The 24,846-nt window shown below is 36.0% G+C and overlaps 1 protein-coding gene across 2 annotated transcripts; it reads right to left on the bottom strand.

Annotated features, from left to right (window-relative positions):
* Positions 1–523: 523 nt before the first annotated feature.
* Positions 524–24,442, bottom strand: LOC128239825 (uncharacterized). Of its 2 annotated transcripts, none has more exons than XM_052956266.1 (7): positions 24,304–24,442; positions 19,158–19,589; positions 18,570–18,621; positions 15,112–15,453; positions 9,401–9,742; positions 8,304–8,480; positions 524–4,597 (listed from the first exon to the last, which is right to left on the bottom strand). In XM_052956266.1, the coding sequence occupies exons 2-7, from the start codon at positions 19,527–19,529 to the stop codon at positions 4,563–4,565; spliced, it is 1,320 nt and encodes a 439-aa protein (XP_052812226.1). In that variant the 5' UTR covers positions 19,530–19,589; positions 24,304–24,442; the 3' UTR covers positions 524–4,562. The 2 variants fall into 2 exon arrangements, with proteins under 2 accessions (XP_052812226.1, XP_052812227.1); XM_052956267.1 differs by lacking the exon at positions 24,304–24,442 and adding an exon at positions 21,267–21,344.
* Between the last annotated feature and the right edge of the window lie 404 nt (positions 24,443–24,846).

Here is a 24,846-nt window from a genome sequence, read left to right as displayed (position 1 = left end):
ACCAAAAATTGTTCAAATCTGTCAAGCCTTTCATGAGTTATCGTCCGGAAACCGTTTTTCTATTTTTAGTAAAAGTGACCTTGACCTTGGCCCCACCAGCCCCAATATCGAACTTGACCTGTATCTTCTGATGTTACACCTGTGTACCAAAAATTGTTCAAATCTGTCAAGCCTTTCATGAGTTATCGTCCTGAAACCGTTTTTCTATTTTTAGTAACAATGACCTTGACCTTGGCCCCACCAGCCCCAATATCGAACTTGACCTGTATCTTCTGATATTACACCTGTGTACCAAAAATTGTTCAAATCTGTCAAGCCTTTCATGAGTTATCGTCCGGAAACCGTTTTTCTATTTTTAGTAACAGTGACCTTGACCTTGGCCCTACCAGCCCCAATATCGAACTTGACCTGTATCTTCTGATGTTACACCTGTGTACCAAAAATTGATCAAATCTGTCAAGCCTTTCATGAGTTATCGTCCGGAAACCGTTTTTTCTATTTTTATTAACAGTGACCTTGACTTTGGCCCCACCAGCCCCAATATCGAACTTGATCTGTATCTTCTGATGTTACACCTGTGTACCAAAAATTGTTTAAATCTGTCAAGCCTTTCATGAGTTATCTTCCGGAAACCGTTTTTCTATTTTTAGTAACAGTGACCTTGACCTTGGCCCCACCAGCCCCAAATTCAAACGTGACCCATATCTTCTGATGTTACACATGTGTACCAAACAGTATCTTCTAATGTTACACCAGTGTACCAAAAATTGTTCAAATCTGTCTAGCCTTTTATGAGTTATCGTCCGGAAACCGTTTTTCTATTTTAAGTAACATTGACCTTGACCTTGGCCCCACCAGCCCCAATATCGAACTTGACCTGTATCTTCTGAAGTTACACCTGTGTACCAAAAATTATTTAATTCTGTCAAGCCTTTCATGAGTTATCGTCCGGAAACCGTTTTTCTATTTTTAGTAACAATGACCTTGACCTTGGCCCCACCAGCCCCAATATCGAACTTGACCTGTATCTTCTGATGTTACACCTGTGTACCAAAAATTGTTCAAATCTGTCAAGCCTTTCATGAGTTATCGCCCGGAAACCGTTTTTCTATTTTTATTAACAGTGACCTTGACCTTGGCCTTACCAGCCCCAATCTCGAACTTGGCCTGTATCTTCTGATGTTACACCTGTGTACCAAAAATTGTTCAAATCTGTCAAGCCTTTCATGAGTTATCGTCCGGAAACCGTTTTTCTATTTTTAGTAACAGTGACCTTGACCTTGGCCCCACCAGCCCCAATATCGAACTTGACCTGTATCTTCTGATGTTACACCTGTGTACCAAAAATTGTTCAAATCTGTCAAGCCTTTCATGATTTATCGTCCGGAAACCGTTTTTCTATTTTTAGTAACAGTGACCTTGACTTTGGCCCCACCAGCCCCAATATCGAACTTGATCTGTATCTTCTGATGTTACACCTGTGTACCAAAAATTGTTTAAATCTGTCAAGCCTTTCATGAGTTATCGTCCGGAAACCGTTTTTCTATTTTTAGTAACAGTGACCTTGACCTTGGCCCCACCAGCCCCAATATCAAACGTGACCTATATCTTCTGATGTTACACATGTGTACCAAACAGTATCTTCTGATGTTACACCTGTGTACCAAAAATTGTTCAAATCTGTCTAGCCTTTCATGAGTTATCGTCCGGAAACCGTTTTTCTATTTTTAGTAACAATGACCTTGACCTTGGCCCCACCAGCCCCAATATCGAACTTGACCTGTATCTTCTGAAGTTACACCTGTGTACCAAAAATTATTTAATTCTGTCAAGCCTTTCATGAGTTATCGTCCGGAAACCGTTTTTCTATTTTTAGTAACAATGACCTTGACCTTGGCCCCACCAGCCCCAATATCGAACTTGACCTGTATCTTCTGATGTTACACCTGTGTACCAAAAATTGTTCAAATCTGTCCAGCCTTTCATGAGTTATCGCCCGGAAACCGTTTTTCTATTTTTATTAACAGTGACCTTGACCTTGGCCTTACCAGCCCCAATCTCGAACTTGGCCTGTATCTTCTGATGTTACACCTGTGTACCAAAAATTGTTCAAATCTGTCAAGCCTTTCATGAGTTATCGTCCTGAAACCGTTTTTCTATTTTTAGTAACAATGACCTTGACCTTGGCCCCACCAGCCCCAATATCGAACTTGACCTGTATCTTCTGATATTACACCTGTGTACCAAAAATTGTTCAAATCTGTCTAGCCTTTCATGAGTTATCGTCCGGAAACCGTTTTTCTATTTTTAGTAACAGTGGCCTTGACCTTGGCCCCACCAGCCCCAATATCGAACTTGACCTGTATCTTCTGATGTTACACCTGTGTACCAAAAAGTTATCAAATCTGTCTAGCTTTTCACGAGTTATCGTCCGGAAACCATGAAAACCGACAGACCGACCGACCGACCGACAGACAGACCGACCGACCGACCGACAAGCTCACTCCTATATACCCCCCCCAAAATTCGTTTGTGGGGGTATAACAAGGCTATATACATAATCGTAATATACACATTCATCTAGTCCACTCAATTCAATTTTAAATTCAAATCATTTATTTGATAAAGGTCACCGGCCCAAAACAATCATGATGTACAAACATATAGAAAAAAGACGATAACAGGTGAATTGTGAAAACAAGTTATATATCAAGAATATTTCACTGAGAACATATGTAGCGATAAATGTGCATATAATACCATGTACAAAGAAGAAAAATATTATATACATTTATGAATAATCATACCCTAGTATGGTGATTTTAACACTGTTATGGAAGGTCATGTATGTCAAGAATATTTGACTAAGAAAATAATTAATATGTAGTGATAAATGTGCAAATAATACCATGTACACGAGAGAAAAACATTATATTCATTTATGAATTAGCATACCCTAGTATGGTGATTTTAACACTGTTATGGAAGTTCATTATTTACCAATTCTTCCCGCAACTCTACAGCATAGAATATGAACATTAATAAGTTATTAAAAGTGCTATCTGTTGTTGTGTTCAGTAAGAGATAAAATTTATGCATGCTCGGATTTATGTAATACTTGCTGGGGGGATAGTTTATCATCTGATTATTGAAAGTAGTACATTTCTTTATAAAATGGTGATCAGTTTCAATTTCTAGTTGGCATAGTTTACAAATATGTTTTCATAGGGAATATTATAATATCTGCCTGATTCAATTTTTAAATTATGGGCGGAAAACTTAAGCTTAGCTAAAGCACTTCGAAACTGCCTTATTTCTTATGTTATTTAAGTTTGGTGCATGATTATAATCTGTGTTCATTTTTTAACAGGCTAAATATATGAGATTCTGATATATAAACCGTGTCCTATCTTGCAAGTATTGGTCTTTATGTCTTTGCACGATGTAGGTCAAAACTATATTTTCATTAAGGCCCAGTTGGTCAATCGAAACATAACTATACGCTATCACATTTTATATATGTTCAACCTGTGTTGTCTTATTGCTGTGCCCCGATTCGTCCATACATATGAGCATATTATACACAAAGCGCACAAATCTATCATTTGGTATATGTAGTATCTGAAGAGAATATACACAGATTTATGTACAGATTTAATTGCTTTAAAACGTTTTTCAATACCCCATAATTCTGAACCATATATTAATATTGGCGCATTTTTTGTATCAAATATTTTAAAATACGACGTTTGATGAAGATGTACAAATTTGTATAGTTAACAACGAAATCAGCACTTTCCAGTAGTAGCCTGTCCATTTGTCATTCTTGTAAACGATAGTTGTTGTGAAAGAAATACACCAACATATTGGAAGTCGTTTAAAATATCCCTTTTCAGTCTTCTAGAGTTTGCCTCCATTTTTGTAAGCCATGTCATTGGTTTTCTTAGTATTGACAGTAAGGTTAAAATCCTGTGTAAAGATTAATAGTTTGTTAAGTATTCTTTGAAGGCCTATTACAGTGTCCGCCTATAAAGCCAAATCGTCTGCGGATAGTAGTCATAATATTTCTCGCCCATCAGCGAAGAGCTAACCTCCTTATTCCATTCAACTCATTATAATACTTCACTCTTGAAAGCAAAGATATAACAATGCAAAATGTTTTTCAATAATAAAATCGACAAACATACAGCATACAGTCACCTATAATGATCAAGAATACGCGTCAGTAATCAATGATGTTCAACATATTATCTACCCATACTCAACCTAAGATAGCCTGTGCTTCAATATATACAGAGTAACCTTTGGCCAACTAAGATATTATATAATAAGTTAAGCTGAAAAAATAACTAATGTAATCATTGAAAAGTTCTGAACTTAACATATGAAACAAACAGATCAACAACGATACCTCATGCAGATATGGATAGGCTATCAAAAGCCACCGTTTCCATTATATCTTTTTTGCTTACTCTTTTTCTTTTCTTTTCAAATGATAATGTTTGTAGCTAATCAGTTGCAAAAAAACGATGGTGTAGCATCACTTCCTCTATAGAATATGCTCATGCTGCATCAGGAAGATTCTGTCTGTCTAATTCTGAAACAAGATGAAACTCTGTGATTAGCAGAAATATAGTTATTGTTCTTGTACAATGCACTTCATCGAATTGTGCTTCACCATTGGATGAAGTGTAATTGAATTCTATCCAGTAGTTATGAAGTTATGCTCTGGACAAGAAAAAATAACAATGGTAATTAATCTATGCTAAGCTAAAATAGATAGTAGCAAAGATATAACAAAAGTGACAATGCGATAGACAAAGTCATAACCAAAGTGGCGATGCCATAGCCAAAACGGCCATTTAATAAGCAAAGTGGCAGTGCAATAGCCAAAATGTAACGTCGCAACAAAAGTGGCAATGTCAAAGACAAAATAACAATTCCAAAGCCAGAGTGACAATGCCACAGCCAAAGTGACAATGTCATACCCCAAATGGCAATGTCATAACCAAAGTGACAATATCATAGCCAAAGTGGATATGTCAGTGGCAATATCATAACCAAAATGACAATGTCATAGCCAAAGTGGCAATGTCAGTGACTATGTCAAAACCATAGTGACAATGGCATAACCAAAGTGACAATGCCATAACCAAAATGGCATTGTCATAGCCAATTTGCAATGTCCTAACCAAATTGATTAAGTTTTAACCAAACTGGCAATGTTATAGCCAAAATGATTGACAGTGGCAATGTCATAACTAAAGTAAATGGTAAGGTCAAGACCAAAGTGGCAATGTCATAACCAAAGTGGCAATGTCATAACCAAAGTGGCTATGTAAAACAAAAGTGGCAATGTCATAGTCAAATCGCAATGTTATAAGCCATAGCCAAAGTGACAATGCCATAGCCATAATGGCAATGTCATTACCAAAGTGACAATGTAATGGCCAAAGGGTCAATGCCATAGCTACAGTTGCAAATCCATAGCCAAAATGACAATAACATAACCAAAGTGGCAATGCCATAGCGAAAGTGGCAATATTTAAGCTATAGTGGCAATGTCATAGGCAAGTGACAATGCCTTAGCCAGAGTTTCAACTTCATTACCAAAGTGGCAATACCATAGCCAAAGTGACAATGCCATAGCCAAAGCGACAATGTCATAACCAAAGTGACAATGACATATTTAAAGGGGCAATTTCATAGCTGCAGTGGCAATGTCATAACCAAAGTGGCAATGCCATTAAATAAATATCATATGGCAGCATGTGAGACATTGATATTGTCAATCAGATTGCAGAATATCACCCGAGGCGTTAACTGAGGGTGACATTCTGTTTCGAGGGTCTACACTATCGATGTCACACATGCTGCCATATGATATTGATTTTATTATACCGAACAAAATTAAGTACATACAAAGTTTTAAAATATTTTCAATCATTTAATTAAACAAGTTTAGCAAGATAAACAAAATATAGAATAATAAATTGATTATATATAGAACAAAATTCCACCGTTAATTAAGCTAAAATTCCTTCAAAATCTGACAGTTCCTGTCGTCTGATGTTTTTGTGCACACATTGAATGGTGACATCGCTGCTGTTAGTGTATAAGGGAGGCAATCACTTCATGATTTAGCTAAAATATTAAAGCAGGTATTTTCCCTTATATGACATTCAAAATATCACTGCGGTCACATGACCTGACAGTGAATTTTCACTTGGTCACGTGTTAAAAAGGTTGAAAATGTTTCTGATTAAGTCAAAATATCTCTTTTTCGGGTAATAGCATCAAAACGACAATGTCATAACCAAAGTGGCCAAGTCCGTGGCAATGTCATAGTCAAAGTTGAAGTGTCATAACAAATTGGCAATGTCAAAACAAAAGTGAGGACAGTGGCAATGTCATAGCAAAAGCGACGATGTCAATGGCATAACCAAAATAAGTGGCAATGGCAGTGGCAATGTCATAACGAAAATAAGTGGCAATGTCATAACCAAAGTGGCATTTTCAGTAGCAATGTCATAACCAAAGTAAGTGGCAATATCATAGCCAAAGCGACGATATCAATGTCATAACGAAAATAAGTGGCAATGTCATAACCAAAGTGGCATTTTCAGTGGCAATGTCATAACCAAAGTCAGTGGCAATGTTAGTGACAATGTCATTACGAAAGTAAGAGGCAATGTCATAAGCAGTCAATGGCAATGTCATAACTAAAGTGGCAATGTCAGTGACAATGTTATAACCAAATAGACAATGTCAGTAGCAATGTCATAGGCAAAGAGGCAATGTCATAACCAAAGAAGCAATGTCAGTAGCTATGTTTTAACCAAAAGGGTAATGTCATAACGAAAGTAAGTGGCAATGGCATAACCAAAGTGGCAATGTCAAAAATAAAGTGACAATGTCAGTAACAATGTCATAACTAAAGAGTCCATAATTAAAGTGTCCATGTCAGTGGCAATGTCAAAACTAAAGTGGAAATGTCAGTGGCAATATCATAACCTAAGTGTCAATGTCATAACCAAAGTGTCCATGTCAGTGGCAAAGTCATAACCAATGTGGCAATGTCAGTGGCAATGTCATAACCAATTTGCAATGTCAGTGGCAATGTCATAACCAAAGATGCAATGTCAGTGGCAATGTCATAGCCAATGTGGCAATGTCATAACCAAAGTGGCAATGCCATAGCCAATGTTGCAATGTCATAACCAAAGTGACAATGTCAGTGGCAATGTCATAAATTAAGTGGCAATGTTATAGCCAATGTGGTAATGTCAAAACCAAAATGGCAATGTCAGTGGCAATGTCATAACCAAAGTGGCAAAGTCATAACTGAAGTAGCAATGTCATAACCAAAGTGGCAATGTCAGTGACAATGTCATAACCAAAGTGGCAATGTCAGTGGCAATGTCATAACCAAAGTGGCAATGTCAGTGGCAATGTCATAACCAAAGTGGCAATGTCATAGCTTAAGTGTAAATGACGAAATGTCATAGTCATGTGTTGAAATGAATATAAAGACCATATATAGAATACAAGTTTACAGCTGATAAACATATTTAGCAATCCTTTAAAGCCTTACTCAACCCGGATTTATGGTCAGGTTAAAAAGTTCTCGACCACCGACTTAAAAACCTCAGAATTCCCAGGTCTAAACGATTAAAGTATCACAGTTTGACTGTTCTGAAAACTTTGTTTATCTTGGAATGAGGCAATTTTTGTGTAAATGTCTTGAAACCAGTAATAGAAGATTGCTGACAAAATATCACATTTTTTCAATAACTAGTAAATTAAAATGCATGAAATTTGATGTTTAAAGGCTAAAAGCGTTACTAATGCTTTAAGAAAAATGTAAATTATTATGCAATTGCAAACAATTTAGATCTGTTATATTGTAAGCTATCTTATATGTCTGAATTGAAAGCATTCCAAAATTGTGTTACTAAATATCAAAACTGTTAATCTGTAAGAGTGCAGCTTTAGGGAGTGTAAGAGCAAGGTAGAAGGAATGACAACGAAAACTTCGAGAGCATTTAACTATCCGTGTTTCTTTGCAATAGGGCAAGGTAAACATATTTGTTTTATATTGCTTTTTAGCCATAGGACAAAGCATACTATAAATATCGATCTGACAAGCCTTTTTGTGCTCGACATCTGACAGAAAAACAAATAATGGTCATGAACACTTACCTCCTTACCAAATATAAGGACCTTGGACCCAAGCATACTTTAGTTATGAATAGGGCAACTTTTAGTCCACCGACTGACCGACATATGAAAAGATGACATACCTTGTTTTCCACAGAACCTTAATTTAGATATCCAGCCAAGCGCGATCAGAATAGGTACTGCCACAAGCAAAATCAACCAATCACTGTTATCCGTTTTTGCTTCTATACTGCCAGCAAATTCTGCTTTTTTCCTGCCATCTGTTTCTGCTTCTTTACTGCCATCAGTTTTGACTTCGACTATAAACGATACATATGCATTCAAAATGGGCATATGCTTAATCTAACACATTGAAATTACTTTCTAGCAATGAGAATGACGGAATAAGGAAAATTCCAGTAAAACATATATACCCCGGGGGGAAGGCAATTAATTTTATAGTATATGGGTGGGTGTCTTTTTCTGCTAATTTGGACACCAATAGGGTAAATTTGCTTCTGTAGGGGTGGCATGATTTAAAAGTGCCTTCCTCCCAGGGGGTTATATGTTTAAATGGAATAGCCCTAAAATACTTTGAAATTACATAATATGCAGGCCTTGGCCAGTATATAATATTGATCTTATGCTTATCCTTAGACATGCCTCAGTGATTCCATTCAGCCTATTGGCAAGCTAAATATTCAAAACACTTAGTTTCAAATCTTAAATTTAAGCTCAATCTAAGTTGCTCATTAAATGCAACGGCCCAAGTACACACTAGCCTAGGTAACTTAATCCTTTCGCTTTCCTTCTGACCCCATTTTTTTCATAAAGGTAACAAGCTTAAGCATCTTATTTTATTACAGTACACCAGATAATTTCTTACTTTATCTTTGTTTTACTAAGTGAACCTTATTTTGTTGTGAGTATCATAAAGGTAATAATTCTTTTAAAAGTCAAAATTTATAAGTCTTGATAATACATAATTATACCAAATTGAAAATAGTGAGCTTAGCACAATATAGGTTACACTTAATAGATGCTATTTGTTTTTATTTTAATGCATTACAAATTTATTATGTTCAACTCATTTTACTTTAATGATCAATCAAAAAGCAATCCTTTGTGCTCCAGTTGTGCCTTAGTTTATTATATATTCAAGGACTGACAAAGTTATTGGATTTTTTTTTAAATATAAAAGGGCATTTTTGTACTTTGCAATATCTAAACCACTTTTTACCTGTGATGTTCGCCAAAGCCATTGTAGCATTATTGCAGTGAACAAGTTGTCCATTGACGTGTACTGTGTCCAATCCGCCAGTCACTGACTCTATTTGAATAGACATCTCCGTCTGGGATGGTAGGCTAAAGTTGACCCTGCATATACTGCCATTCTCAAAATGGGCATGGTATACACCATCATCGGAGGCATTGCTCAAATAGGCGTTATTATACATAGGATCACAGTAAGCTATTAGGCGTCCGTTGCCTCTGAAAAGGGTACTGTGGCCATTTGTTGTGCTCCAAGTGGCATTTACCACCTCATCACGTAACTCCAAGTTGCAATGACCACTGGTTGCACCTTTAATTATAGGATAAAATGATAGGTATAGAGTAAATGTATATCAGTTTGATTAAAGTTCTGGGCTTTTTCTATAGTACCCATGGGTCTGACTATCCGACCCATTCCCAAAGCAAAATATATGATATTTTTCCAAATCTTAAGAAAACTAGAAGCGCCGAAATGCGACGAAACCAGGTTTTTGTTATGGGCAATCAGAAATTATAGCCAATTAATTTGTTGTATGAGCAAGTTCATTCTGCAGCTTCATATAAGCTATATTCACACTAAGATTCATCACTATCCATCAATTCTAAATAAGTTGTTGGGCAGAAAAACATTTTTCTATTTTAGGAACAGTGACCTTGACCCCACCTCCCAAGCTAGCTCTTCACATAAGCAACCTTCGCTCTAAGTTTCATCAATATCTATCAATGCTAACTAAAGTTATTGGGCAGAAACCATTTTTCTATTTTTAGCAACAGTCACCATGACCCCATCCCCCTCAAAAGAAATTCCAAGCTTGCTCTTCACATAAGCTACTAGTACCTACACACAAAATTTCGTCAATATCTGTCAATCCTAACTAAAGTTATTGGGCAGAAACCATTTTTCCATTTTCAGTAACAGTGACCTTGACCTTCGCTCCACCCCCCTCAAAAGCAATCCCAAGCTAGCTCTGTACATAAGCTAACTACACACCAAGTTTTATCAATATCTATCAATGCTAATTAAAGTTATTGGGCGGACACCATTTTTAAATTTTTAGTAACAGTGACCTTGACCTTAGCCCCACCCCCTCAAAAGCAATCCCAAGCTAGCTCTTTACATAATCAACACACACACCAAGTGTAATCAATATCTATCAATGCTATCAAAAGTTATTTGGCAAAAAACATTTTTCTATTTCAAGTAATAGTGACATTGACCGTAGCCCCTCCCCACTCAAAAGCAATCCCAAGCTAGCTCTTCACATGCTACCTACACACCAAGTTTCATCAATATCTGTCAATCCTAACTAAAAGTGGGTGGAAACCATTTTTCTATTTTTAGTAACAGTGACCTTGACCTTAGCCCCAACCCCCTCAAAAGCAATCCTAAGCTAGCTCTTTACATAAGCTACCCACACACCAAGTTTAATCAATATCTATCAATGCTATCAAAAGTTATTTGGCAAAAAATATTTTCTTATTTTAAGTAACAGTGACATTGACCATAGCCCCTCCCCACTCAAAAGCAATCCCAAACTAGCTCTTCACATGCTACTTACACACCAAGTTTTATCAATATATGTCAATCCTAACTAAAGTTATTGGGCGGAAACCATTTTTCTATTTTTAGTAACAGTGACCTTGACCTTAGCCCCAACGCCCTCAAAAGCAATCTCAAGCTAGCTCTTTACATAAGCTACCCACACACCAAGTTTAATCAATATCTATCAATGCTAACTAAAGTTATTTGGCAAAAAACATGTTTCTATTTTAAGTAACACTGACATTGACCGTAGCCCCTCCCCACTCAAAATCAATCCCAAGCTAGCTCTGCACATAATATACCTACACACCAAGTTTCATCAATATCTGTCAATCCTAACTAAAGTTATAGGGCAGAAACCATTTTTCTATTTTTAGTAATAGTGACCTTGACCTTAGCCCCTCCCCACTCAAAAGCAATCCCAAGCTAGCTCTGTACATAAGCTAACTACACACCAAGTTTTATCAATATCTATCAATGCTAATTAAAGTTATTGGGCGGACACCATTTTTAAATTTTTAGTAACAGTGACCTTGACCTTAGCCCCACCCCCCTCAAAAGCAATCCCAAGCTAGCTCTTTACATAATCAACACACACACCAAGTGTAATCAATATCTATCAATGCTATCAAAAGTTATTTGGCAAAAAACATTTTTCTATTTCAAGTAATAGTGACATTGACCGTAGCCCCTCCCCACTCAAAAGCAATCCCAAGCTAGCTCTTCACATGCTACCTACACACCAAGTTTCATCAATATCTGTCAATCCTAACTAAAAGTGGGTGGAAACCATTTTTCTATTTTTAGTAACAGTGACCTTGACCTTAGCCCCAACCCCCTCAAAAGCAATCCTAAGCTAGCTCTTTACATAAGCTACCCACACACCAAGTTTAATCAATATCTATCAATGCTATCAAAAGTTATTTGGCAAAAAATATTTTCTTATTTTAAGTAACAGTGACATTGACCATAGCCCCTCCCCACTCAAAAGCAATCCCAAACTAGCTCTTCACATGCTACTTACACACCAAGTTTCATCAATATATGTCAATCCTAACTAAAGTTATTGGGCGGAAACCATTTTTCTATTTTTAGTAACAGTGACCTTGACCTTAGCCCCAACGCCCTCAAAAGCAATCTCAAGCTAGCTCTTTACATAAGCTACCCACACACCAAGTTTAATCAATATCTATCAATGCTAACTAAAGTTATTTGGCAAAAAACATGTTTCTATTTTAAGTAACACTGACATTGACCGTAGCCCCTCCCCACTCAAAATCAATCCCAAGCTAGCTCTGCACATAATATACCTACACACCAAGTTTCATCAATATCTGTCAATCCTAACTAAAGTTATAGGGCAGAAACCATTTTTCTATTTTTAGTAATAGTGACCTTGACCTTAGCCCCTCCCCACTCAAAAGCAATCCCAAGCTAGCTCTGTACATAAGCTAACTACACACCAAGTTTTATCAATATCTATCAATGCTAATTAAAGTTATTGGGCGGACACCATTTTTAAATTTTTAGTAACAGTGACCTTGACCTTAGCCCCACCCCCCTCAAAAGCAATCCCAAGCTAGCTCTTTACATAATCAACACACACACCAAGTGTAATCAATATCTATCAATGCTATCAAAAGTTATTTGGCAAAAAACATTTTTCTATTTCAAGTAATAGTGACATTGACCGTAGCCCCTCCCCACTCAAAAGCAATCCCAAGCTAGCTCTTCACATGCTACCTACACACCAAGTTTCATCAATATCTGTCAATCCTAACTAAAAGTGGGTGGAAACCATTTTTCTATTTTTAGTAACAGTGACCTTGACCTTAGCCCCAACCCCCTCAAAAGCAATCCTAAGCTAGCTCTTTACATAAGCTACCCACACACCAAGTTTAATCAATATCTATCAATGCTAACTAAAGTTATTTGGCAAAAAAACATGTTTCTATTTTAAGTAACACTGACATTGACCGTAGCCCCTCCCCACTCAAAATCAATCCCAAGCTAGCTCTGCACATAATATACCTACACACCAAGTTTCATCAATATCTGTCAATCCTAACTAAAGTTATAGGCAGAAACCATTTTTCTATTTTTAGTAATAGTGACCTTGACCTTAGCCCCTCCCCACTCAAAAGCAATTCCTAGATAGCTCTTCACATAAGCTACCTACACACTAAGTTTCATCAATATCTATCAATGATAACTTATGTTATTGGGCAGAAACCATTTTTCTATTTTTAGTAACAGGCGAACTTGACCTAAGCCCCACCACCCTCAAAAGCAATCCCAAGCTATCTCTGCACATAAGCTACCTACACACCAAGTTTCATCAATATCTGCCAATGCTAACTAAAGTTATTGGGCAGAAACCATATTTCTATTTTAAGTAACAGTGACCTTGACCATTTTTCTATTTTAAATAATAGTGACCTTGACCTTAGCCCCTCCCCACTCAAAAGCAATCCCAAGCTAGCTCTTCGCATAAGCAACTTGTACACCAAGTTTCATCAATATCGGTCAATGATTACTAAAGTTATTGGGCAGAAACCATTTTTCTATTTTAAGTAACAGTGACCTTGACCTTAGCCCCTCCCCCCTCAATAGCAATCCCAAGCTAGCTCTTCACATAAGCTACCTACACACCAACTTTAGTCAATATCTATCAATCCTAACTAAAGTTATTGGGCAGAAACCATTTTTCTATTTTTAGTAACAGTGACCTTGACCTTAGCCCCACCCCCCTTAAAAGCAATCCCAAGCTAGCTCTTCCCATAAGCTACCTACACACCAAGTTTTATCAATATCTATCAATGCTCACTAAAGTTATTGAACAGAAACCAATGTTTGACGAACGCACGCCCGCCCCTCCGCCCGCCCAACGACAACCTCATTCTAATAACCCAATTTTTGTTGAAAACCTGGTTAAAAATCCCAATCATTTTTTTTATGAAAGCATTCAGAGATCAGTATGAAATATTATTCATGTCATGATTTATTGCCATAGATACTTACACCCCTTGGATTGATATTTCAGCTGTTTTAGGTCTTTTGAAAGGGAAAAGAAACTAATATTTAATAATTTTCTCATTCCCGAAATACTGAAAAGCTTGTTCTTTTAACTGTAAAGTTTACCAATCTAGGCATATTTTGTGACGCAAATTTTCCAAAAATGTCTAGGATCTTTTTCCCATATTGAGCAGAAAAGGCCCTAAATGACAAAATGCCACTTTTACATGTACTTGGGTGCTATTTTTAATGCCATATTCACAGGGTGCTTGTGTGTTGCATATTGCACATCCACAATGTAGAGGACACATGTAAAACATGTGATATACAGTAGACAGCTAGGTTTTTTTTAACCAAGCTTAATATTGTTACAAAATCTAAAAAAAGTAATAAACTGTATTTATAATTATAAGTTGTGTGTCAGTGAGCATACAAAAACCATTTAGTAAGCAAGATAGAACTTCAATATTATATTGTATGAGTAGCAACATGTCTAAGTATTTAAAAAAATACAAGTATGACAAGTAGTGAAGGGTTCTCAATAAGTTTTCATTAAACTTAAATAGTGAAGTAACCAACGAGGTACTAATATTTGTATTAAAAATCTGAAACAGCCCAATTGTCATTTGAACTGCTTGCTGGTCATGATCAACCTGCTTACAAAGGTGTAGGTCAAAGAGATTGAACATTCTTCAGCTGTTGATTGGAAATGGATTTTCAGCCTAAATTCACCACAATCTTGACCTTTGACCACAAAATCAAAAAGGTTCATCTCCTGACATGAACAACCTGCGTTCTAGGTTTTGGGTCCCTGAGCCTAAGTATTCTTCAGTTATTGATCGAAAACAGATTCTCAGCTAAGGTCACCACGCCTTTGACCTTTGACACACTTACCTCAAAAGTAAAAGGATTCATCTGCTGGTCATGACTAACCCAGCCAGGTGTGAGGTCCCTGTGCCTTAGCTTTCTTCAGATATTAAGCAGAAACTGAAGGGTTTAACACACCGAATATTATATGCCTCCCTTCGGGGGCATAAAGATACTTTAAATGTACTCAACATAATGATATAAATGTATATATACATGTACTTTTTGCAATATATATCTAATTTACTTAATACCTTTGATGTTCGCCAAAGCCATTGTAGCATTATTGCAGTGAACAACTTGTCCATTGATGTGTACTGTGTCCAATCCGCCAGTCACTGACTCTATTTGAATAGACATCTCCGTCTGGGATGGTAGGCTAAAGTTGACCCTGCATATACTGCCATTCTCAAAATGGGCATGGTATACACCATCATCGGAGGCATTGCTCAAATAGGCGTTGTTAAACATAGGATCACAATAAGCTATTAGGCGTCCGTTGCCTCTAAAAAGGGTACTGTGGCCATTTGTTGTGCTCCACGTGGCATTTACCACCTCATCTCGTATCTCCAAGTTGCAATGACCACTGGTTGCACCTATAATTATAGGATAAAATGATAGGTTTATAGAGTAAGTACATGTACATCAGTTTGACTTACCGTTTTAAAGTTACAAAGTGCAACTTTTACATGTAATTGTGTGCTATTTTGAATGCTATATAAGGTGCTCGAGCGTTGCGTATACACATTTAAAGCTTCTAACAATGTGATAAAAACATAAAAATATAACCCAAATTGTTTTATTCATTTTAAGAAGTTATTAGTTACAGTCGAAAACAATACATATGAAAAACGTCCTTGTTAAAATAATTAATACTTAATATCTCATATAGCCGTACCAATTGTGCTTTATATATTGTGCATGCTAATGCCGCCCCTATGTGGGGACCTTATGCTTTTGTGAAATAAAAGTTGAAAGTTGAAAAGTTGTAAGATATATTGAGGACACATGTTAAGTATGTGATCTATGACAAAAAGGTCAGAACAAGCTCAATATGGAAACAACGTGTGAAAAGTAAAGTGTTTCAATGCGGGAAATTGGGCATTCATATAGCATAATATAAAGAGTGATTTGCAAACAAAAGAATTTATCATTCTTACATGCTCAAAGTATTAAGATGAACCAATTTCTTAATTTTTAGAAAGAACTTGTTGCTCCCGTCTCTCCCCTAAATCTGGCACCAAGGTACAGTTTTACAAACGTGATTCATTAAATAATATTTCTTAGCTCATGTAATTGAGTAAAAACACAAGTTTCACCACTAGATATCAACTATATCTAAAGTTCTGCAATGATAACCATTTGCTTTTATTTGAGTTACAGTGACCTTGACAATGACCCTAATGACCAAACAAGAGAGCCCTGAAGGCCCTGTATCGCTCACCTGATCCAATAAAGATCATCAAGAAGAACATTCTGATAAAGTTCCATGAACATATGGTCATAAATGTGGCCTCTAGAGTGATAACATGCTTTTCCTATTATTTGACCTGGTGACCTAGTTTTTGACCGCACGTGACCCAGATTCGAACGTGGCCTAGAGCTAATCAATATAAACATTTTAACAAAGTTTCATGAACATACAATCATAAATGTGACCTCTAGAGTGCCAACAAGCCTTTCCTATGATTTGACCTGGTGACCTAGTTTTTTACCACACATGACCCGGATTCAAACATGACTTAGAGATTATTAATATTAACATTCTGACCAACTTTCATGATGTAACTTTTATAAATGTGACCACTAGATTGTTAACAAGCTTTTCCTTAAATTTAACCTGATGACCTAGTTTTTGACCGCACATGACCCTGATTCGAACATGGCCTAGAGCTTATCAATATATACATTCTGACAAAGTTTCATGAACATACAGTCATAAATGTGACCCCTAGAGTGCCAACAAGTTTCCCATGATTTGACCTGGTGACCTAGTTTCTGACCACACATGACCCATTTTAAACATGACTTGGAGATTATTAATATAAACATTCTGACCAACTTTCATGAAGTAACATTTTTAAATGTGACCTCTAGATCTTTAACAAACTTTTCCTTAAATTTGACCTACTGACCTAGTTTTTGACTGCACATGATCCAGATTCGAACTTGGCCTAGAGCTTATCAATATATACATTCTGACTAAGTTTCATGAACATACAGTCATAAATGTGACCTCTAGAGTGCTAATCAATATAAACATTATGACAAAGTTTCATGAACATAGAATCATAAATGTGACCTCTAGAGTGCCAACAAGCTTTTCCCATGATTTGACCTGGTGACCTAGTTTTTGACCGCACATGACCCAGATTAAAAATTGACTTGAAGATTATTAATTTAAACATTCTGACCAACTTTCATGAAGATACAGTCATAAAAGAAACCTCTTGAGTGTTAACAAGCTTCAATTTGATCTGGTGACCTTTTTTTTGACCACACATGACCCAGATTCGAACTTTGCCTAGAGATTATTGATATTAACATTCTGACTAAGTTTCCTGATGATACAGTCATAAATGTGACCTATATAGTGTTAACAAGCTTTTCCTTTAATTTGACCTGGTGACCTAGTTTTTAACCCAAGATCACCAATATCGAACTCGTCCAAGATCTTATTGAGGGTAACATTCTGACCAAGTTTCATTAAGATTGTGCACAAATTGTGACCACTACAGTGTTAACAGTCAAATTGTTGACGACGGACTACTGACGACTACGACGGATACAGGGCCATCACAATAGCTCACCTTGAGCACTTCGTGCTCAGGTGAGCTAAAAAGCAATACCAACTAACTAATTTTAACATTCAGAATTGAGTGTCAACATTTTTTTCTACTTTTAGCAATAGGTACCATGACCTTGTTCCCTAGATTTGAACAGCATTTACATCTTCATAAAAGCTTGTTACAACAGCTTTAAGTAATGGAGATTATTTTTTCTATATTTAGTAACATCGACACAAACCTTGATCCTACCAACCCCAAAACAAATCCAAAGCTATGTCTTCAAATAAGCTCCCTTTATAAAAGATTTCATCACTAACCATCAGTTTGCCCCAGGACTTCCGTTAAAGGATGTTTGGAAGTATATTACTCCCTAGAAATAGGTTTAAACTTCCAAACTTAATTCCTTGGAAGTACAAAAACTTCCATAATTTTAAAGAAAACTTCCAAAGTCAAAAGCTTGGAAGTTCAGAATATGAAAACCTGGTGTCAATATTACTTTTATGCTCACAATTTCAATCAGTCTTGAAGTAAAATGAATTATTATAATATATTATATCTGTGAATTCGGCAAGATAATTTTTTATATAGTTTCAAATTATTTTATTTTTAACATCTGTCATCCTATTTTGAAAATACTGGAAAAAGTGTATTCGGGGAGACTTAAACTTCCACATTTCAGTGAAAAACTTCCAATATTGATGGTCAGGAAGTTCATACTTCCAGTTTCAAATTCTTAATGGAAGCCCTGGAACTTCGCCCTTAATGAGCGGAAACCACCTGTCTTACACCCGCCAGCCTAAAACAATGTACTGTACAGTATGTACCCCAATCAAATAACCAGGATGTTTAAACCTGTCCACAATGTTTTGTAATCTTGAACAAAATAATTAAAATCTCACAAGAATATGTAACAAATTAATTACCTGCAGACTTCATATGGTTAATGAAAAACCATAAACAAATCAGGTACTTCAGCTACAACAAAGTATAGAATGAAACATGAAACATGAAGAGCCATCTTGTGTAACTGTCGAAAAAAACACTAACTCACAAAAATTTCATACCATACCATTGACAAAGTTTATATATAAATGTTTAAATAACATACTGTAAGTAAAATGAATCCCTCATGTTTTTGGACCAAAAATTAGTTTTCCCGGTAATGCATCTGAAAACACTTAATTTATCATTTGTTTAACTCAATGATATTGAAATTGCAGAAAAAAATACAGAAATAGCATAAAAAAGTATTTTTGTTTTAGTTGGGTTCGAACCCACGCCAGTAAAGTCAAGAGAAAATTAGAAAACAGGCGGCTGGTCCACATGGCCACTGGGACTTTAACAAATATATAGTGGATAATTATGTTGACCTGTTAATGATACATTGATAACATCACATGATAATGTCAATGAACCAATCATGAAACACCACAGCCGTAATTATTTTTTGCATTTTACAAACAATGAGCGAGTTACTTCAAGATGAGTTTTCAAATATGCAATTATATTACCTTCTTATCACTTATACACTCTGTCTGTTCCGTACATACAGCAGGTGGCATCTCCTTTTCTTTATCTCGTCTGGCATAGTTTTTAAGCTTCACTTTTGTATTTTCAATACTTTCGTTCATTTTTACATTTTTACATTTTTTTAATGAAATGTCTTCACTAGTTTGATTGTTGACATCATAATTGTCTGGTACAACAGCTTTAACCTGTGAGTAATATTTGAAAGGGTTGGCAAGCACACCCCAAAACGATGTTACCAGATCAGGTAAAGATGGTAATCCAACAACGTCTTTCTGCATGGGTTTACTATAATGAGAATCTGTGGAAGATGGTGATCCCATTTGAACTTGAGGTCTGGATGACTGAAGAGACATATTCCTATACAGCTTGGATGCCCGGTTATCAAAAACGGCTGTCAATGATGTATTTTTATTCTGAAAAGAAAATGACATCAGAACTGAATAATTATATTTAATAGTTGGCAAAGACAAAAAAAAATATAGAACAAAATTATGAATAAGTGAACATTTTCTAAATTAAGATAAAAAAATGATACATATCTGCTGTAATACTATTTACTCATTTTTAATTTGAGCTTTTATTGAACTCTTTTCTACTACAGTTGAACACCGCTATTCCAAACACCGTTTATCCGAAATTATCGCTATTTCGAAATTATTTTTCTGTCCCGATTTTACCTCTTCTTTGTTTTACTAAATTTTAGGTCTTTATTCCAAAATCCCTATTCCGAAAAGCGATTTGGAAATAATCGCTACTCCGAAGTAAATATTACGGTCCCGATTTTATTTTTCACTCCTATTTAACAATTCTTATTTCAAACTTGATCGTGTTAAAGTTTTTGTCATACCATTCTGCGAATGCACTCGGGCTTGAGGTGACAATGGAGCACAAATCGCGCTTGTTAAAAAATGACATTCAGCACGCGTATGTTACAAACATCAGTCAGAAAATGAGCGATTCATTTAGGTGATGACATTCATGTAGTGTGTATATACATGTAATTGCTGGTTAACACAATACGAATATCATTCGAAAATGTCTATCTCATCTGATTTGATCGCTGCATTGTTCATTCGACCCGCTACCGAACAATCTGAATGCATACAATTGTGCTGTCATTATATTTTTAAATGTTAGATGTTGTTTTAAATGAAAAAGTATAATAACGAATTGTTTGTCATTTATTAAACACTAAATCAACAAATATTTTTGTATATGAAAGATAACTTAAACCAAGTGTATCGTATTGGTAACGTGTAACCGACATTGCAATATTTATGACATAGTATTTCACGTCATCTATAACTCGCAAACGCTGTCATTTGTAAAAAAATTGTTAATCCGAAACATCGCTATTCCGAAGTAATTTGTTGGGTCCCAGTATGATTTTGGATTAATGGTGTTCAAATGTATTTTTATTCTTGATATATTCATTTTGAAAATAAATTGTTAATTGCTTTCTTATGTCTAAGGACCCCTTCTACAGACTTGGTACAAAGTGGAAGCAATGTGAATTTGTGCACCCAGCAAGAATTAGAACTCTGGGTTATAATTCTCATTGAACCCCCTTCCTAATTTTTTTAAAACGGCCAAAAAAAATACTTCATATGTTAAATGCCAATAAAAATAGGGTCAGATTTTTATTTTTCTTTGCACATGAAGATGTTGCACATAGATGAGGCATAAATAAAGAATACAATTATATTCAGTGTTGAGTTTTATTTATTCAACATTTGTCTGGTGAATCCTGACCATAAAAACTAAGACAAAACACAAAGTTGTTCATAGTGGGTATACTTTTTGCTAAACAGCCTCTGGACAATTGCATTTTTTCCAGCAGCCAGTGTTTGACACTAACAGGGTCCAAGGATCCCGAAGACACAAAATTTCCAGAAAAGGGCATCAGAACTTTGAAGTGCGGAATTCCGTTGGGAGACTTAAATTTCAGACTTATAAAGGCTACACATGAATAAATAAATAGCGTTTCACCAATGACTATTACTTAAGTTGTAAAATGATATTATTATTATTATCAATAATAAGTCACACACATCAAACCAAAAGTATGGCTTACTTTGTTTTTTACTTACGTCATGAATATATAAATGAACAGGTCTTTCACAGTGTGCATGCGGGTTAATATGCTTCCGTTTTGTTGTTTACATTATCTACAAGATCAGAGGTGACAGAGATTTATCATCGTTACAATATATGTGGAATTATATCGCTAATGTGTCAGAACCGCCCAAAAAAGATGCCAACACTGCTGACATTAATGCATTAATGATGGGACCTTTTAGTTGTTACAGTTACATTTACGGCACAAAAGACTGGCATCCTACTATTCAGCATTCTTTGTTAATTTGCATCCAACAAATCAATATTCTTTGTTAAATTTAAAGACATATTTTATAGCTTTGACAAAAAATTATAGAAATAAGTTTCCGAAAGTTTTATTAATTATCTTCAATCAATGCATAAAATTTTACAACAATTCCATTCTGCACACATTAAACAGATGTCTAGCAGTCTGAATGATTTATCAGCAGCTCTACTAAATATAAACTTGAGTTTTCACAAGCCAGACGTAATATTCCTACTGTTTCTCAGTCAAAAGCACCGACATATGACAAGACCCTGGACCATCACATATTTTATGCATATTTTCCGAAAATCTAAAAAGTCGAAACAACCATCAAGATTTTGTTAACATTGTATCCATCTTTGTTTCTGACTGAAAATAAGAAGGACTTTGACATTCTACCGCTTTTGAACCCAATCTATCGACATGAAGACCCTATTTATATCTACCTCTCTGCCATTGCCAGAGGTTCGCATGTATGACATTGTGCTACAAACTTGTCATTATATACTATGGTGTATCCTGGAATTACAAATTAAAAAGTAAAAGACACAGCATTTGTATGTTGAATTTAATATTAAAACTGGCTTAACAATTAAAATAATGTAAAAAGTGGAAGGGACTCCTCATTTCAGGAAGGGACACCTGATTTCAAATGTTGGTGTCCCTTTGGGATCCCTTGGAAAAAAGTTAGTGTCGACCCCTGCCTGCTCTGCAATTTATTTGTCATACCCCGCTTAAAAGTTCAGTGATGTTGAGGAAAGATCTCAGGCATTTTATGCCTGAGAAATGTGGGTATTTTCTGATGTCCACTGACATTTTGGACACCACCAATTTATTCTTCCTGTTGACAAAGAGTCTCGGTAATACAGATCAAAAATGAGTGTTTATACTCCAGATCGCACAGGACCCCAGGACCAGAGACACCGAAACAACGAAAATAACGACAATATATTTAATTTTTGAATTTTTACCTTTATGCCTAAAAAAATTAGGGTCGGCAAGGAAAATTAGGGTTGGTAGTGTAACACTGGTATTTTTTTGGCCTTATTCCTGGCAATTATAATGTGAAGGGGTCCAACTGATGATTGCCATTACACGGCCTCTGAATGCCAGCTCCACCACTTTACGGTGGTGCAAAGACAAGAGCTTCAGTGGTGAAGCTGTGCCCTATGTTTACTTGAACAAACGTGAGTATGATATATATTTTATTTGATAATTTCATTTAACGGACATATTTCGAAAATCGAAGAATGTGGTACCATGTAAGAACACTTCTACAGTGCAGGCTGGTTACTATTTCGTTTCAATATTGTGCAAACTGTGGTGCCAGGAGCTTTTCTCCCGAATCGGACTTGTGCATATTTTGAGATCTGATTGCATAGCAAGTACATTTCGGTGCTTACACACCCCGTAAGAACATTCTCACGCATGCAAACAGAACTGTTATATATAGTACCTATGCCGGAACACACGCACGCACACACACACGCCCGCACACACACGCACACACACACACACACACAGAGTGATGTCCCTGTTTTGTTCAAAAGATTACTTTATTCATATTCATGAGTAAAAAACAATATAAATAAGATATGCATTGTTTAGGCTAAATGTGTCTCTTTTTCCTACAAAAAATCTGAATAAAATGTTAACATTAAATGAATTATATTTTCCCCCATTTTTGCCAAAACGATGTTATTTTACCCCTATCAAATGACCCCAACAGCATTCTCTTAAAAGTGGAAACTCACTGGAATTCAATTTTGGTGTCTTTATTCAACATTAAAAAGTCAGAAGTTTAATGGAGTAGCAGTGTTGCCAAAAAAACATGATCAGTGGTGACGTAATCAACAAGATGGATACTGTCAAAATTTGTTTTGTGAATTATTCATTGATTGTAACATATATATGCATACAAAAAGCTCAAAAGTTATGTTTCCGATTAGTTTTGATATAACAAAGGCTTTTTTTAACCCTTAGGAAGTGCTCTTCATGACCTAGATATTTGGATTTTTCGGATTACACCGGTTATTTGTACTTGGGGATAACTTGGTAATATTGTTGCAGGATAGTCCGATAGACATCAGTTTCCGACCGAAAACAATGGTTTCTAGTTATCTTTCTAATGCTCCAGTCAATTGTAACCACGGCCCCCCAGGTCCGGGGAATAGCGGGGACTTTGACTTTCCGTCCACCAAGCCCGGGTAAGATCCCCGTCCTGCGGAAACAAACTGCTGGTAAAATCCCCGCCAAATGCCCCCGCACACCAGGGACTCTAAGTAAGGCCCATTCCCGGCCATTTTGGGCGCAAAGACAAAACCACCCCATTCACCCGGCACTGCGGGGCCACCTGAAAGATAAAAACACGACCCATTTCCACGGCTATCCCCACGGACCTGGGAGAATCGTGGTTACGATTGACTGGTGCATAACCATGACCAATCAAAGGGTTGAAAATGTCTTTGTTTTAGGAGTGGTTGATAAGTCTTTGGCTTTTCATGAGTTGGAAAAACAAAAGGTTTAAAAGTATTTGGGTTAAAAAGTCCCGATTCCTCTACAGCATTTGAATTTATTTCATTTATATTTCTAATAATACATTTTTCTGAAGGAAACAGACAAAAGTCAAAGGTGACATCCGACAATAAAGATAAAGTGGCCTGAACGTTTCAAAAAACTTGGAAGATGCAGATTTGTAGATGACGAAAGAAACACTTCCGGGTAACGAAAACATATTACATTAATTATATTAAGCCCATTACCTCTCTTCATCTCCTTTTTTGAATGATAAATCGCAGACAAATCATTCTTTTTCTGTGTTTTCAGATATTTCATCACGGACACTGTAATGTTCGTCCGGCTCTAGGCCGATGTTAATGGATAACTTGCAGGTGTAAACCATAACATAACAAGGGGCTACCAGACAAATCGGCCCCTAGCTCAAACGGTTACCTTTTCGGCCCCTTACCAAATCGTCCCCATCACGTAGACGTTTCGGCCTCTGATTACCGGGACGTTTCGGCCCTTATTTTTATTTTATTTTTTTTATTTCTAAATATAAGTAAAAAACATGTAATTTCATTTTTTTTATTTTAATAGACAAATCTATACTGTATACATGCATACAAAGGTATAGATAAAAATAGATTTAAAGAAAATATCTGTACACTTGAAAACTTGTAAAGATTTATTCACGAGATATTTTTATAAAACGAAATAGAGTTGAAGAAGAAATGTTAAAACTCATTTTTTTAAATAACCTTTAAATATAATACATAACTATGTTGCTAATAATATGTATAATG

The sequence above is a fragment of the Mya arenaria genome, chromosome 7, assembly GCF_026914265.1.
Source record: "Mya arenaria isolate MELC-2E11 chromosome 7, ASM2691426v1".
NCBI lineage: Eukaryota > Metazoa > Mollusca > Bivalvia > Myida > Myidae > Mya > Mya arenaria.
Note: the sequence above shows the minus strand (reverse complement) of the source record. Positions and strands in the feature narration are given on the sequence as shown.

What these genes read in the sequence shown, in the direction of transcription:
- LOC128239825 (XM_052956266.1), bottom strand. Translation starts at nt 19,529, where the DNA reads ATGTCTCTTCAGTCATCCAGACCTCAAGTTCAAATGGGATCACCATCT. An exon ending in GGCTTTGGCGAACATCAAAG is followed by an intron (nt 9,743 to 15,111) that starts GTATTAAGTAAA and finishes CTATAATTAAAG; the next exon opens with GTGCAACCAGTGGTCATTGC. An exon ending in AAGGTTCTGTGGAAAACAAG is followed by an intron (nt 4,598 to 8,303) that starts GTATGTCATCTT and finishes ATCTTGTTTCAG; the next exon opens with AATTAGACAGACAGAATCTT.